This window comes from Lepus europaeus, chromosome 2 (assembly GCF_033115175.1).
Source record: "Lepus europaeus isolate LE1 chromosome 2, mLepTim1.pri, whole genome shotgun sequence".
NCBI classification, from domain to species: Eukaryota; Metazoa; Chordata; class Mammalia; order Lagomorpha; family Leporidae; genus Lepus; species Lepus europaeus.
The window spans coordinates 96291410-96303939 of record NC_084828.1 but is presented as its reverse complement, the minus strand read 5'-3'; the positions used below and the strand labels follow the sequence as shown (position 1 = coordinate 96303939).

Genomic DNA, 12530 nt, shown 5'->3' with positions numbered 1-12530 from the left:
CCCCGCCTTCCTCCCAGGTTTGGTCATCACAATAAACGCACCACCTTGTTCAGGCAAAACAAACAGAAGCACCGGCAGAGTGCCGTCCTTGATCCCTTTCTTGCATAACTGATCCAGATCTTGAACCTGTCCACTCCTCTGCATCTCCATGAATACGCCTCTGGGCCCACTCAGCATCTCTCACGTGGCAGGGGCCTCCTAGCAAGTCTCCTTGCAGCCACTCTATTTGCACCCAAATGGCTGTGGCCCAGGATGGGCCAGGCCCGAGCCAGGAACCTGGAACTCCATCAGGGTTTCTCACGTGGATGCAGGGGCTCAAGAACTTGGGCTATCTTCCACTGCTTTCCCAGGCTTGCTAGCAGGAAGCTGGATTGGCCTGGCGCCCCTAAGGGTTGCTGGTGTCGCAGGCCGCGGCTTAACCCACTGCACCAGAACACCGGCCTCTTTATAATTTCTTTCTTTTTTTAATTTTTAAATTTTTTTTTTTTTATTTTTTGACACGCAGAGTGGACAGTGAGAGAGAGAGACAGAGAGAAAAGTCTTCCTTTGCCGTTGGTTCACCCTCCAATGGCCTCCGCGGCCGGCACGCTGTGGCTGGCACACCGCGCTGATCCGAAGCCAGGAGCCAGGTGCTTCTCCTGGTCTCCCATGCAGGTGCAGGGACCAAGCACTTGGGCCATCCTCCACAGCACTCCTGGGCCATAGCAGAGATCTGGCCTGGAAGAGGGGCAACCGGGACAGAATCCAGTGCCCCGACCGGGACTAGAACCTGGTGTGCTGGTGCCGCTAGGCGGAGGATTAGCCTATTGAGCCACGGCACCGGCTTATGTTCTTTACTCCATGTTTTTAAAAATTATGTCAAGTCATGTCATTAACCTGCTTAAAATTCTTGAATGACTTTTCTTTGCGCTTCAAATGAAACCCTAACTCTATGCTGGTTTACAAACCCTTATATGATCTGTACCCCTTACCTATTATACTCTTTACTTTATCCCCACAAAACTGGCTTCCTTTTTCTTTTTGAACACACCAAGCACATTAGTACTTTTGTACTAGCTCTTCCCTCTATCTGAAATACCTTTCACCGTGACCTTAACATGGGTAACTCCGCTTAAAAAATTGGATATTAGATCAGCTGTTGCCACCTAAGGCTGCCCTGATCAACCAATTAAAATTAGTCCTTACTGAGTTCCTTACTCATACATTGCTCCTTTTTTTTTTTTTTCCTTTTTAAAGATTTATTTATTTACTTGAAAGTCAGAGTTACACAGAGAGAGAAGGAGAGGCAGAGAGAGAGAGAGAGAGAGAGAGAGAGGTCTTCCAGCCGCTGGTTCACTCACCAGATGACCCCAACGGCCGGAGCTGTGCCAATCTGAAGCCAGGAGCTTCCTCTGGGTCTCCCAATGGGTGCAGGGGCCCAAGCACTTGAGCCATCTTCTACTGCTTTCCCAGGCCACAGCAGAGAGCTGAATCAGAAGTGGAGCAGCCAGGTCTTGAACCTGCGCCCATATGGGATGCCAACACTGCAGGCCAGGGCTTTAACCCAATGCACCACAGCGCCGGGCCCGCTCCCTTTTATTTTCATCCCTGCCCCCCATCCTGTGACAGTGAAGCGGTAGTTTTATGAAAGCCTGAAGCTAGGCTGTTCTGTTAATAGTTATATAAAGTACCGTGGAGTAGTGCCTGGCACAGAGTTCATGCTCAAATAGTCTTGAGTAAAAGTTGCTTGACTCTGTGTGGCTACCTTCTTATTCAGGCCTCAGCTTCAATTGGCACCGCAAAGGGACATATCCTGTACCCCTGCCCTCAGCCTTCACAGGTTTATTACTATCCAAAATTATCCCTTTTTATTCCTTAATATGTACAGTATTGTCTATTCTGTTATACACACCAGGAAGGCAGGGGTTTTGTGTGTTTTGTGCGCCAGCGCTATGCCAGACACACAGTGGCTGGTGCTCCACAAACAATAACTGTTGCAGAAAATCAAGGTGTAGACAAGTGGTGAATTGCTCAGGGTCTCGGAGCTAGTGCATGATGCCGCCTGCATCGCAAACCTGCTCTGTTTAAATCTGAGGTCTCTGCTTTCAGGAAGAGAGGCCACATAAAAGGGGAACGGAATTGCATTTTAGGGTCTGATTTACCTTTGCATCTCTCACACCTAGAGAGGCTAACACGAATTAAGCCAGCGGGAAAAGTCTGACGTCACGAAATGGAGGGGTAAAGGCAGGAGTGGTGCCTTCTGCTGGGTGGAATCCTAAAGAGCCTCAGGGAGGCAGGCACAGCGGGAAAGCCGCGAGAGTGCGTCCGGCTTTAGACGCCGGCTTTGACCTCGGCTCCGTTTTTTGCTGTGTGACCTTAGGGATGCGTTACTCTCCCCTCCCTACGCCCTAGCTGCACCAGCAGTGAACAAGTGTACTTAAGGCAGCCTGAGGTACACATAAAGGTGATTTACACAGTGCGCGTCCGATAGAAAGCGCTTTGAAAGTCCAACCGCCATTACTGCTGATCAAAGCGCGTAAACCTCCCAGCCGCTACTCGCTGGCCACAGTTCTGTGGGACAATGGGAATCCACCTCCGCCCTGGATTCAAAGACGCGACAGCAAAGACTGGGGAAGGGGGGGGGCTGACTCCACGTCTAGCCTCCAGGACTTGGCGGCCCCTGTCTTGCGCAGACGCAGAAGCAGGCGCCGCTCTAGCAACAAGGTCCGCCGGGTCTCGATGGTACGAGGCCTCACGCTTGCGCGATGGGCGCGGCGGCAGACGCCGGGCGGGCCGGCGAGCGGGACGCGCGGGTCGGCGGAGCGGCGCCGGCCTTTGCAGGTAACCGCGCGTGGGCTGACGCCGGGGAGAGCGGGCTGGGCGGGTTAGACTCCAAGCTCGGGCCGGGGAGGCTGCCTTGGCGCTCGGCGGGTCTCGGGTCGGCGACCTAACCTGTCAGCTGGGACGTCCGTGTTCCCCAAGTTCGGTCGAGGCGCTCGGCGGCACTAGGCGGGTCCTGCCCCGGACCGCATCCGAGGGGGCGGCGAAGCCTCAGCCGCACCGCGGATCTCCGGTCTAGAAAAAGCTCTCCTCCCTGTGGGCAGGAGCCCCAGGTTTTGATCACGAATTTAAACGCACCGCGCCCCCACCGCCAGGCTCCGAGTTAGATGGAGGGTTGCGCCCTCAGGGACCGGAGCTCAGTCCCTCACGGAGCAGCCAGCCTGCTTCCCGTACTAGAGCTCGGGTCTCCCTCACGTAATTTCGTCCAGGTTGATCGGAAAGACTCCAAGCCACTGCTGTCATCGGAGGCGGCTGCCAGCTGCCCTCCCGCGAGTTCACGCCACCGATTCTCCCAACGCTGGGTGCCCAGAGGAGGTCCGCAGCAAAGCATCGCGAAGTCCGGCCTAAATTCTCTCTCTCTCTCTCTCTCTCTCTCTCTTTTTTTTTTTTGACAGGCAGAGTGGATAGTGAGAGAGACAGAGAGAAAGGTCTTCCTTTGCCGTTGGTTCACCCTCCAATGGCCGCTGCGGCCGGCGCACCGCGCTGATCTGAAGCCAGGAACCAGGTGCTTCTCCTGGTCTCCCATGGGGTGCAGGGCCCAAGCACTTGGGCCATCCTCCACTGCACTCCCGGGCCATAGCAGAGAGCTGGCCTGGAAGAGGGGCGACTGGGATAGAATCCGCTGGCCTAAATTCTAATCCAGGGGTGTGCCAGCTGAGGAAATCCCTTAACTTCTCTATGCCTCGGTTTTCTCATCTGAAAATGAGGACCATCATAGGTATCTCCAGGGGGATATGAGGTTTGCAAAATATTTATTGTGCTACCTGGCCCGTAGAAAGTATCCAATGGTAATTTTTTGAACAGATCATTCTCAAGAGAAGCACAATATTATTAGAATCAAATGCCAAAATTATAGCAATAAAACATTTTGCATCAGTCATAAGAAAAGTTTTTTTAAAAAACATTTGAAAGAGTTACAGAGAGGGAGGGTCAGAGAGAGAGAGAGATCGATCTTCCATCTGCTGGTTCACTCTCCAGATGGCCACAATGGCCAGGGCTGGGCCAGGCCAAAGCCAAGACTTCTTCGGGTTTCCAAAGACTTGAGTCATCTTCCCCCAGCTTTTCCCAGGCCTTAATGGGGGAGCTGTAACAAAAGTGGAGCAGCCCATGTGGGATGCCACTGTGGCAGCTGGTGGCTTTACTCCCCTGGCTGTACAACGCCGGCCCCAGAGAGGTTTTTTTTTTATTGATGTTACTTACTGCTGAGGGTGCTCAATGAAGTGGAGATGGTGGAGTTTGATAAAAATCATTTGGAAAGTAATGGGACTAAATATCACGAGCTTCAGAAATATCAGATACTTCACAAATGCACTTCTGCAAATTTTCTCTAGGAAGTAATTCCTAATGCAGGAAATATTAAGAAAAGTAGTGGTCATAGCATTATTTATAATGGTGAAAACAGTTGATAGAAAATTTGACATACACTAAAGTAGAATAGGTAAAAGAATCCTCGTAAAAATTTAAAAACACATCAATGCTTAGGAAAAGACAAAAAGGAAGCATAATAAAATGGTTAGTGCTGAGACTGATGATTCCCTTATTTTTTTTATTTTTATTTTTGACAGGCAGAGTGGATAGTGAGAGAGAGAGAGAGACAGAGAGAAAGGTCTTCCCTTTTGCCGTTGATTCACCCTCCAATGGCCGCTGCGGCCGGCGCATTGCGCTGATCCGAAGCCAGGAGCCAGGAGCTTCTCCTGGTCTCCCATGCGGGTGCAGGGCCCAAGCACTTGGGCCATCCTCCACTGCCTTCCCGGGCCATAGCAGAGAGCTGGCCTGGAAGAGAGGCAACCGGGATAGAATCCGGCTCCCCAACCAGGACTAGAACCCGGTGTGTCAGCGCCGCAAGGCGGAGGATTAGCCTGTTAAGCCACGGCGCTGGCCGATTCCCTTATTTATTTTTTTTAAGATTTATTTATTTATTTGAAAGAGTTAGAGAAGGAGAGGCAGAAAAAGAGAGAGGTCTTCCATCTGCTGGTTCACTCACCAGTTGGCAGCAACGGCTAGAGCTGGGCTTATCTAAAGCCAGGAGCCAGGAGCTTATTCTCTGTCGCCTACCCGGGTGCAGGGGCCCAAGCATGTGGGCCAGTTTCTACTGCTTTCCCAGGCCACTGCAGAGAGCTGGATTGGAAGTGGAGCAGCCAGGACTTGAACTGGTGCCCATTTAGGATGCTGACACTGCGGGTGACAGCTTTACCTGCTAGGCCACAGCACCAGCCCCTGGTTCCCTTATTTTTAATTTTATGAATATTCCATAAAAATTGTGTATCATAGGTATAGCAAAAACAAAACAACAAACAAAATTAAAAATATTACACCTGAACTGAGCATGATAAAATATTGCAGAAGAGATGTGTCACTGAAACAGGGAATGTAGATGCCTTAATTGCCCTTGTTCTATTTTTTTTTTTTTCTTTTCTTTTTTGACAGGCAAAGTGGATAGTGAGAGAGAGAGAGAGACAGAGAGGAAGGTCTTCCTTTTTGCCGTTGGTTCACCCTCCAATGGCCGCTGCGGCCTGCGCATCGCGCTGATCCGAAGGCAGGAGCCAGGTGCTTCTCCTGGTCTCCCATGCGGGTGCAGGGCCCAAGCACTTGGGCCATCCTCCACTGCCTTCCTGGGCCATAGCAGAGAGCTGGCCTGGAAGAGGGGCAATTGGGATAGAATCCGGCGCCCCAACCGGGACTAGATCCTGGTGTGCCAGCGCCGCAAGGTGGAGGATTAGCCTGTTAAGCCACGGCGCCGGCCCCTTGATCTATCTTTGATGCTTGTGTTTATACCTTATATTAAGGCTTCCTATTGAACCTTTTTTTTTTTTTTAAGTTTTTTATTATTTATTTGAGAGGCAGAGTTACAGAGAAAGGGAGAGACAGAAAGGTCTTCCATCTGCCGGTTCACTCCCCAAATGGCTGCAATGGCCAGAGCTGAGCTGATCTGAAGCCAGGAGCTAGGTGCTTCCTTCAGGTCTCCCATGTGGGTGCAGGGGCCCAAGCACTTGGGCCATCTTCCACTGCTTTCCCAAGCCACAGCAGAGAGCTGGATCAGAAGAAGAGTAGCCAGGACATGAACCAGCGCCCATATGGGCACCAGATTTGCCTGTTAAGCCACAGTGCTGGCCCCTTCCCTGTTGATCTTGTATGGTTTGCTAACATTCAAGTCTTAAACCATTCTCTATGTGTAAGTGATTGCGTTCTGCGACATTGTATTCCCGTTTTGACCAGTGCTTCTACTCAGGGTACAGCAAGGTTTCCTGTGATAGGATGGCTCCCTCCACCCTCTGTTCCATCTTCCTGTCCTAAGCTGGGGGTCCCCCTCAGACTGAAAGCATTTACACATCTTTCCTAAAACAACCATTTCTAACAATTCAAGTAAGATCATTTTTTTCCTCAAATAGGTTGTAATGAGATCTGTTCTTTTCCGAGCTGCTTTTTAAACTGATGATGTAGTACATTTAAAAGCAGTTAAGGGAGGGGGTCATCTTCCAAGAAAATGTGTGAGGGATACTTGTTTCATATCAGTGAAGAAACTTTGTTTCCTAGGTATGCAAAGAAGCCTTTTCACCCAGATGTCCTCAGAGCTAGTATGGATCAGTCCCGAGTTCTCCTCTGGGTAAAAGCGGAACCCTTTATAGTGGGTGCCTTGCAGATCCCCCCTCCCTCCAAGTTCAGCCTTCACTACCTCAGGAAGATCTCCACCTACGTGCGCACGCGGGCCAGCGAGGGAGCGTACCCACGCCTCTACTGGTCCACATGGAGGCACATCGCATGCGGGAAGCTGCAGTTGGCTAAGGACGTGGCATGGCTTTACTTTGAAATATTTGAGGGTCTTTCGGTGAAGACCCCTGAGGAGCGCCTGGAATGGTCTGAGCTTCTGTCCAACTGCACATCTGAGGATGAAGTTGAAAAGCAGAGAAACCAGGTATGGTTGGGTGTATGTGTGTGTGTTAAATTTGGGAAATAAAGCATCCGTGGTGTTTTCGGCTAGCTCTGTGTAGTTTGAGGTTTTAGGTTGATGACTGTTGTGATCCCAAAGTATCGTTTGAGTTGTAGCAGTTCCAGTTTGGCAGTATTTAATGTACTCAGTGAATTAATCCTTACTTAACAATTCCAATCCACCTATTCCCAAAGCAGTAACATTATAAGATTCTTGTAATTAAAAGAGGGAAATATTTTCATTGACTTTAACAATATTTTGGGATGAGTGAGTGTTATGAGCCATTGATATGTTATGGTCAGAGCAGCTGATTGTTTTTAAGTGAGCATCTGCTATGTGCTGGGATTCAGAGATGATTAGGATGGCATCTTGGCCCTCATAGACCTCATAGGCCAGGAAGGAAAGCTGGTGTGTAAGAAAGTGCTGTTTACTAGTGTGATAATAAATAAAACAATAGAGGTAGGCATAAAGTACGGAAACAGAGAATGATTCATATCAGTTATTAGAAAAAGCTTTACAGAGGCCGGCCCCGCGGCTCACTAGGCTAATCCTCTGCCTGCGGTGCTAGCACCCCGGGTTCTAGTTCTGGTTGGGGTGCTGGTTCTGTCCCGGTTGCTCCTCTTCCAGTCCAGCTCTCTGCAGAGAAGCACCTGGCTCCTGGCTTTGGATCAGAGCAGCGTGCTGGCCATAATGGCCATTTGGGGGGTGAACCAACGGAAGGAAGACCTTTCTCTCTGTCTCTCTCTCACTAACTCTGCCTGTCAAAATAAATAAAATAAATAAATTATAAAAAAAAAAGAAAAAGGCTTCACAGAGTATATTAATTAGGAAGTACATTAATAAGTAGGATAATTACAATAGCAAGTGTTTCAGGGGCTTAAAACAGTAACTTTATTTTTCACATTCTTGTAGTAGTGCAACACAGTTGTACCTGGTTGGATGAATTTCTGGGATGCTGTTACCCAAGCAGTGACTCCCAGATCTTTGCTTCTGTGTTTTAAAGATTTATTTGAATGGCCAGCGCCACGGCTCACTAGGCTAATCCTCCGACTGCGGCGCCAGCACCCCAGGTTCTAGTCCCGGTTGGGGTGCTGGATTCTGTCCCGGTTGCTTCTCTGCCAGTCCAACTCTCTGCTGTGGCCCGGGAAGGCAGTGGAGGATGGCCCAAGTGGTTGGGCCCTGCACCCGCGTGGGAGACCAGGAGAAGCACCTGGCTCCTGGCTTCGGATCAGCGCAGCGTACTGGCCTTAGCGGCCATTTGGGGGGTGAACCAATGGAAGGAAGACCTTTCTCTCTGTCTCTTTCTCTCTCACTGTCTAACTCTGCTTGTCAAAAAAAAAAAAAAAAAAAAAAAAAAAGAAGAAGAAAGAAATTTAACAAGATTTATTTATTTGAAAGGCAGAGTTACAGAGAGGCAGAGGCAGAGAGAGGTCTTCCATCTGCTGGTTCACTTCCCAAATGGCCACATGGCTGGAGCTAGGCCAATACAAAGTCAGGATCCAGGAGCTTCTTCCTGGTCTCCCATGTAGGTATAGGAGCCCAGGGGCTTGGGCCATCTTCTACTGCTTTCCCAGGCCATAGCAGAGAGCTGAATTGGAAGTGGAGCAGCTGAGACTCGAACCAGCACTCATATGGGATGCTGGCACTCCAGGCAGCAGCTTTACCTGATGCACTACAGCGCTGGCCCCTTTGCTTCTGTATTTTTGAGTCATTATTATCATTATTTTTTTTTAAAGATTTCATTTATTTGAGAGGTAGAGTTACAGACAGTGAGAGGGAGAGACAGAGAGAGAAAGGTCCTCCATCCACTGGTTCACTCCCCAAATGGGTGCAATGGCCAGAGCTAGGCCTATCTGAAGCCAAGAGCAGGAGCTTCTTCCAGGTCTCCCACACAAGTGCAGGGGCCCAAGCGCTTGGGCCATCTTCTACTGCTTTCCCAGGTCATAGCAGAGAACTGGATTGGAAGAGGAGCAGCTGGAACTCAAACCAGTGCCTATATGGGATGCCTGCACTGCAGGCGGAGGATTAACCCACTGAACACAGCTCCGACCCCTATCATTATTATTTTTAAAGATTTATTTATTTACTTGAGAGACAAAGTTATAGACAGAGGGAGAGACAGAGAGTTATTCCATCTGCTGGTTCACTCCCCGGGTAGCCACAATGGCCGAAACTGGACCTATCCAAAGCCAGAAGCCAGGAGCTTCTTCTGGGTCTCCCACATGGGTGCAGGGTCCCAAGCACTTTGGCCATCCTTTGCTGCTTTCCCAGGTCATCAGCAGGGAGCTGGGTCAGAAGTGGAACATTCAGGACTCAAACCGGTGCCAGTATGGGATGCCGGGACCGCAGGCAGCTTAACCTGCTATACCACAGTGCTGGCCCCTAGAGTCATTATTAATCAGCTTTGCAGGAAAAAACATTCTAGTGTCTTAGGAAGGAAGGCTGCTTTCTTGCACATTTTGCATGCATGCTGCTCTTTAGCTGTGACACTTCCAGGCTGGGGAGTGGCTGTGTAGTCTCCTTTGGGAGCCCAGCAGAAGCAAACTCTGTAGGTTATGACTATTCTGGCCACAGAAAAGAATAGTCACAGAGGAGGCAGAACTTTGTAATGCTTCATTTTTTCTTATTTAATGTACATATGCAACTCAATGAGTTTTGGAATAAGTATATACTGTGAACCCGTCACCAACAGCAAGGCCATACACATATTCATCACTTCTCCAAATTTCTCGTCTCCTTTGTGATTACCAACTCTTAACCTACTATGATCTACACTCTTAGAAAATTTCAAGTATATCATACGGTATATAAATTCTAAACTATGACTTATAATCATTATGCTTTAAAGATCTCCAGGACTTAATTATCTCATATTACTGAAACTTTGTAAACTTTGACCATGACCTTTCCATTTGCCCCTTCTCCCAGCCTTTGGCAGTCACCATTCTACTCTGCTGTGAATTTAACTGTTTCTGATTCCACGTGGAAGTGAGATCATACAATATTTATCTTTCTGTATCTGGCTCATTTCACTTAGCATAATGTTCTCCCAATTCATCCATGTTGTTGAACATGGCAGGAATTCCCTCTTTGTAAAGGTTGAGTAATGTTCTTTTGGGGATACCCCTTCACACACAGATTTTCTTTACCCATTCTTCAGCTGATGGACATTTAGGTTGTTTCCATGTACTGGCTATTATTAATAACAATGCATCGAACATGTGAGTACAGGTATCTCTTCAAGACCCTGATTTCAGTTCCTTTGGATATAAATGGAAGTAAGATTGCTGAATCATGTTAGTTCCATTTTTACTTTTTGAGGAACATCCATACTGTCTTTCATAACAGCTGTGCCAATTTACATTCCAATCAGCAGAATAACATGTTTTCTTTTCTCCACATCCTTGCCAGTTTTGTTAAATCTTTTGTTTTTCTAATAATAGCCATCCTAACATGCATTTCCCTGATGATTAGTGATATGGAGGGTCTTTTCATATACTTGCTGCCCATTTGCATGTCTTTAGAGAAATGTCTATTCAAGTCTTTGACCATTTTTAAATTAGACTAGTTTTCTTGCTTTTGAGTTGTAGGGGTTTGTTACTTATTTTGGATACTAACCTCATTATCATATTAGCCATATGGTTTACAAATATTTTCTCTCATTCAATAGGTTGGTTTTCTTTCTTTCTTTCTTTCTTTTTTTTTTTTTAAAGATTTTATTTATTTGAAAAGCGGAGTTAGAGAGAGGGAGAGACAGAGAGAGCAAGCACTCTTCCGGCCACTGGTCACTCCCCAAATGGCCAGAGCTTGGCCAGGCTGAAGCCAGGAGCCAGGTGCTTCCTTCAGGTTTCCCACATGAGTTGTAGGTGCCCAAGGACTTGGGCCATCTTCTGCTGCTGTACCAGGAACACTAGCAGGGAGCTGGATCAGAAGTGGAGCAGCTGGGACTTGAATTGGCGCCCTTTGGGATGCCAGTGCTGCCTGTCATTTAAAAGGGTGAATGTTTTATTTGTATACAGAAGCTTTTTAATTTGATGTAACACTGCACTTTTTTTTTTTTTAAAAGATTTATTTATTTATTTGAAAGGCTGAGTTACAGAGAGGCAGAGAGAGAAGTCGTCCATCTACTGATTCACTCCCCAAGTGGCTGCAACAGCTAGAGCTGGACCGATCCAAAACCAGGAGCTTCCTCCAGGTCTCCCATGTGGGTGCAGGGGCCTGAGGACTCGGACCATCTTCTAATGCTTCCCCAGGCCATAGCAGAGAGCTGGTTGAAGTGGAGCAGCCAGGACTCGAACCAGTTCCCATATGATGCCGGCACTGCAGCTGGCTGCTTTACCTGCTGTGCCACAGTGCTGGCCCCCTACTTGTTTATTTTTGGTTTTGTCACCTGTGCTTTGGAGTGATATCCAAAATACCATCACTAACACCCATTTTATGCACAAGAAAATGGAGGTATGGTAAGGTCACACAGCTAGTAAGGTCACAGAGCTAGTAACTTTTCTAAAAGCTTCATATCATTCGTCAAAATAACCATTGTGGACATTTGTTATGTGAAGCAATAGGTTTCTTAATTTACCTTCTCTAATTACAGAAGGAAAATTCTGTGGGGTGAAATGAGGCAAGTGGTCTTACAGAGACTAGATTTAAGAGAAGTTAGGGAATAACTTGGAGTTGACAGATGTTTGAGTGATTTGGCTCATCCATTTGACAGCCATTTTCTGAGCACCTCTTATTGGGCATAAGCAATGTTAAGTGAAGAATATGCAAACTGAGTGAGACCTGGGACCTGTCCTCAGGGAACTCAGAGTCTCTGTAGTGAGAAGACAGCACAAACAACAAACAGCCACGACACAGGGGGATAAGACCTGCAGCAGAGATCTGTGAAGAGGTTCTGTGAGCAGGACAGGAATAACTAACTCCACCTGGGAAAAATTAGTTGACCATGTATGTATGAGTTTATTTCTGGGTTCTCATGATGCTTCTTAAAAGTTTTGCTCAGATGTAATCTAAAAACTTCTGCCCAGATGTAATGTAAGCTATGACTGCTTTCATTCCATTGGCTAGACGTATGTATGACACATGGCGAAGCCTAAAGTCAATGAGATGGGGAAAAGAAACCACCTCACAGGAGGTAAGGAAGACCATTTGGCCATGGGTAGGGCTTCTTTTAAGGATGGAGACGTGAACACTGGCGCTCGCTGTGGTGGCCATTGGAGGGTGAACCAACGGCAAAAGGAGGACCTTTCTGTCTCTCTCTCTCTCTCACTGTCCACTCTGCCTGTCAAAAAAAAAAAAAAAAACAACCCACAAATAACTATTAAAATAGAAGTATGTATAAAGGTAGGGAGTTATCTAAAGTGAAAAAAGTCAATTCCAAAAGATTACATATTGTTTGGTTCTATTTCTATAATCTTGAAAAGATAAAATTAGAGAATTGGAGAACAGATACGTGGTTGCAAGAGTCTGAGGAAGGGCTGTGGGTGGTGGGAGAGTATGGCTGTAAAGGGCAACACTAGAGATCTTTGTGTTGATGGAAATGTTCTGTTTTGAATGTGTTGGT

The 12530-nt window shown here is 47.6% G+C and overlaps 1 protein-coding gene across 3 annotated transcripts in view; it reads left to right on the top strand.

Moving 5' to 3' along the window:
• The window catches only part of TBCCD1 (TBCC domain containing 1), a 37896-nt gene that overhangs the window by 317 nt on the left and 25049 nt on the right, over positions 1-12530 (top strand). For 2 of the 3 annotated variants that reach the window (XM_062211197.1, XM_062211176.1), the window contains exons 1-2: positions 2775-2820; positions 6574-6952. In XM_062211197.1, the coding sequence (XP_062067181.1) occupies positions 6617-6952 (336 nt within the window). In that variant the 5' untranslated portion in view covers positions 2775-2820; positions 6574-6616. Of the gene's footprint in view, positions 1-2774; positions 2821-6573; positions 6953-12530 lie in introns of those variants that run through there. The other variant, XM_062211187.1, reaches the window with a different exon arrangement.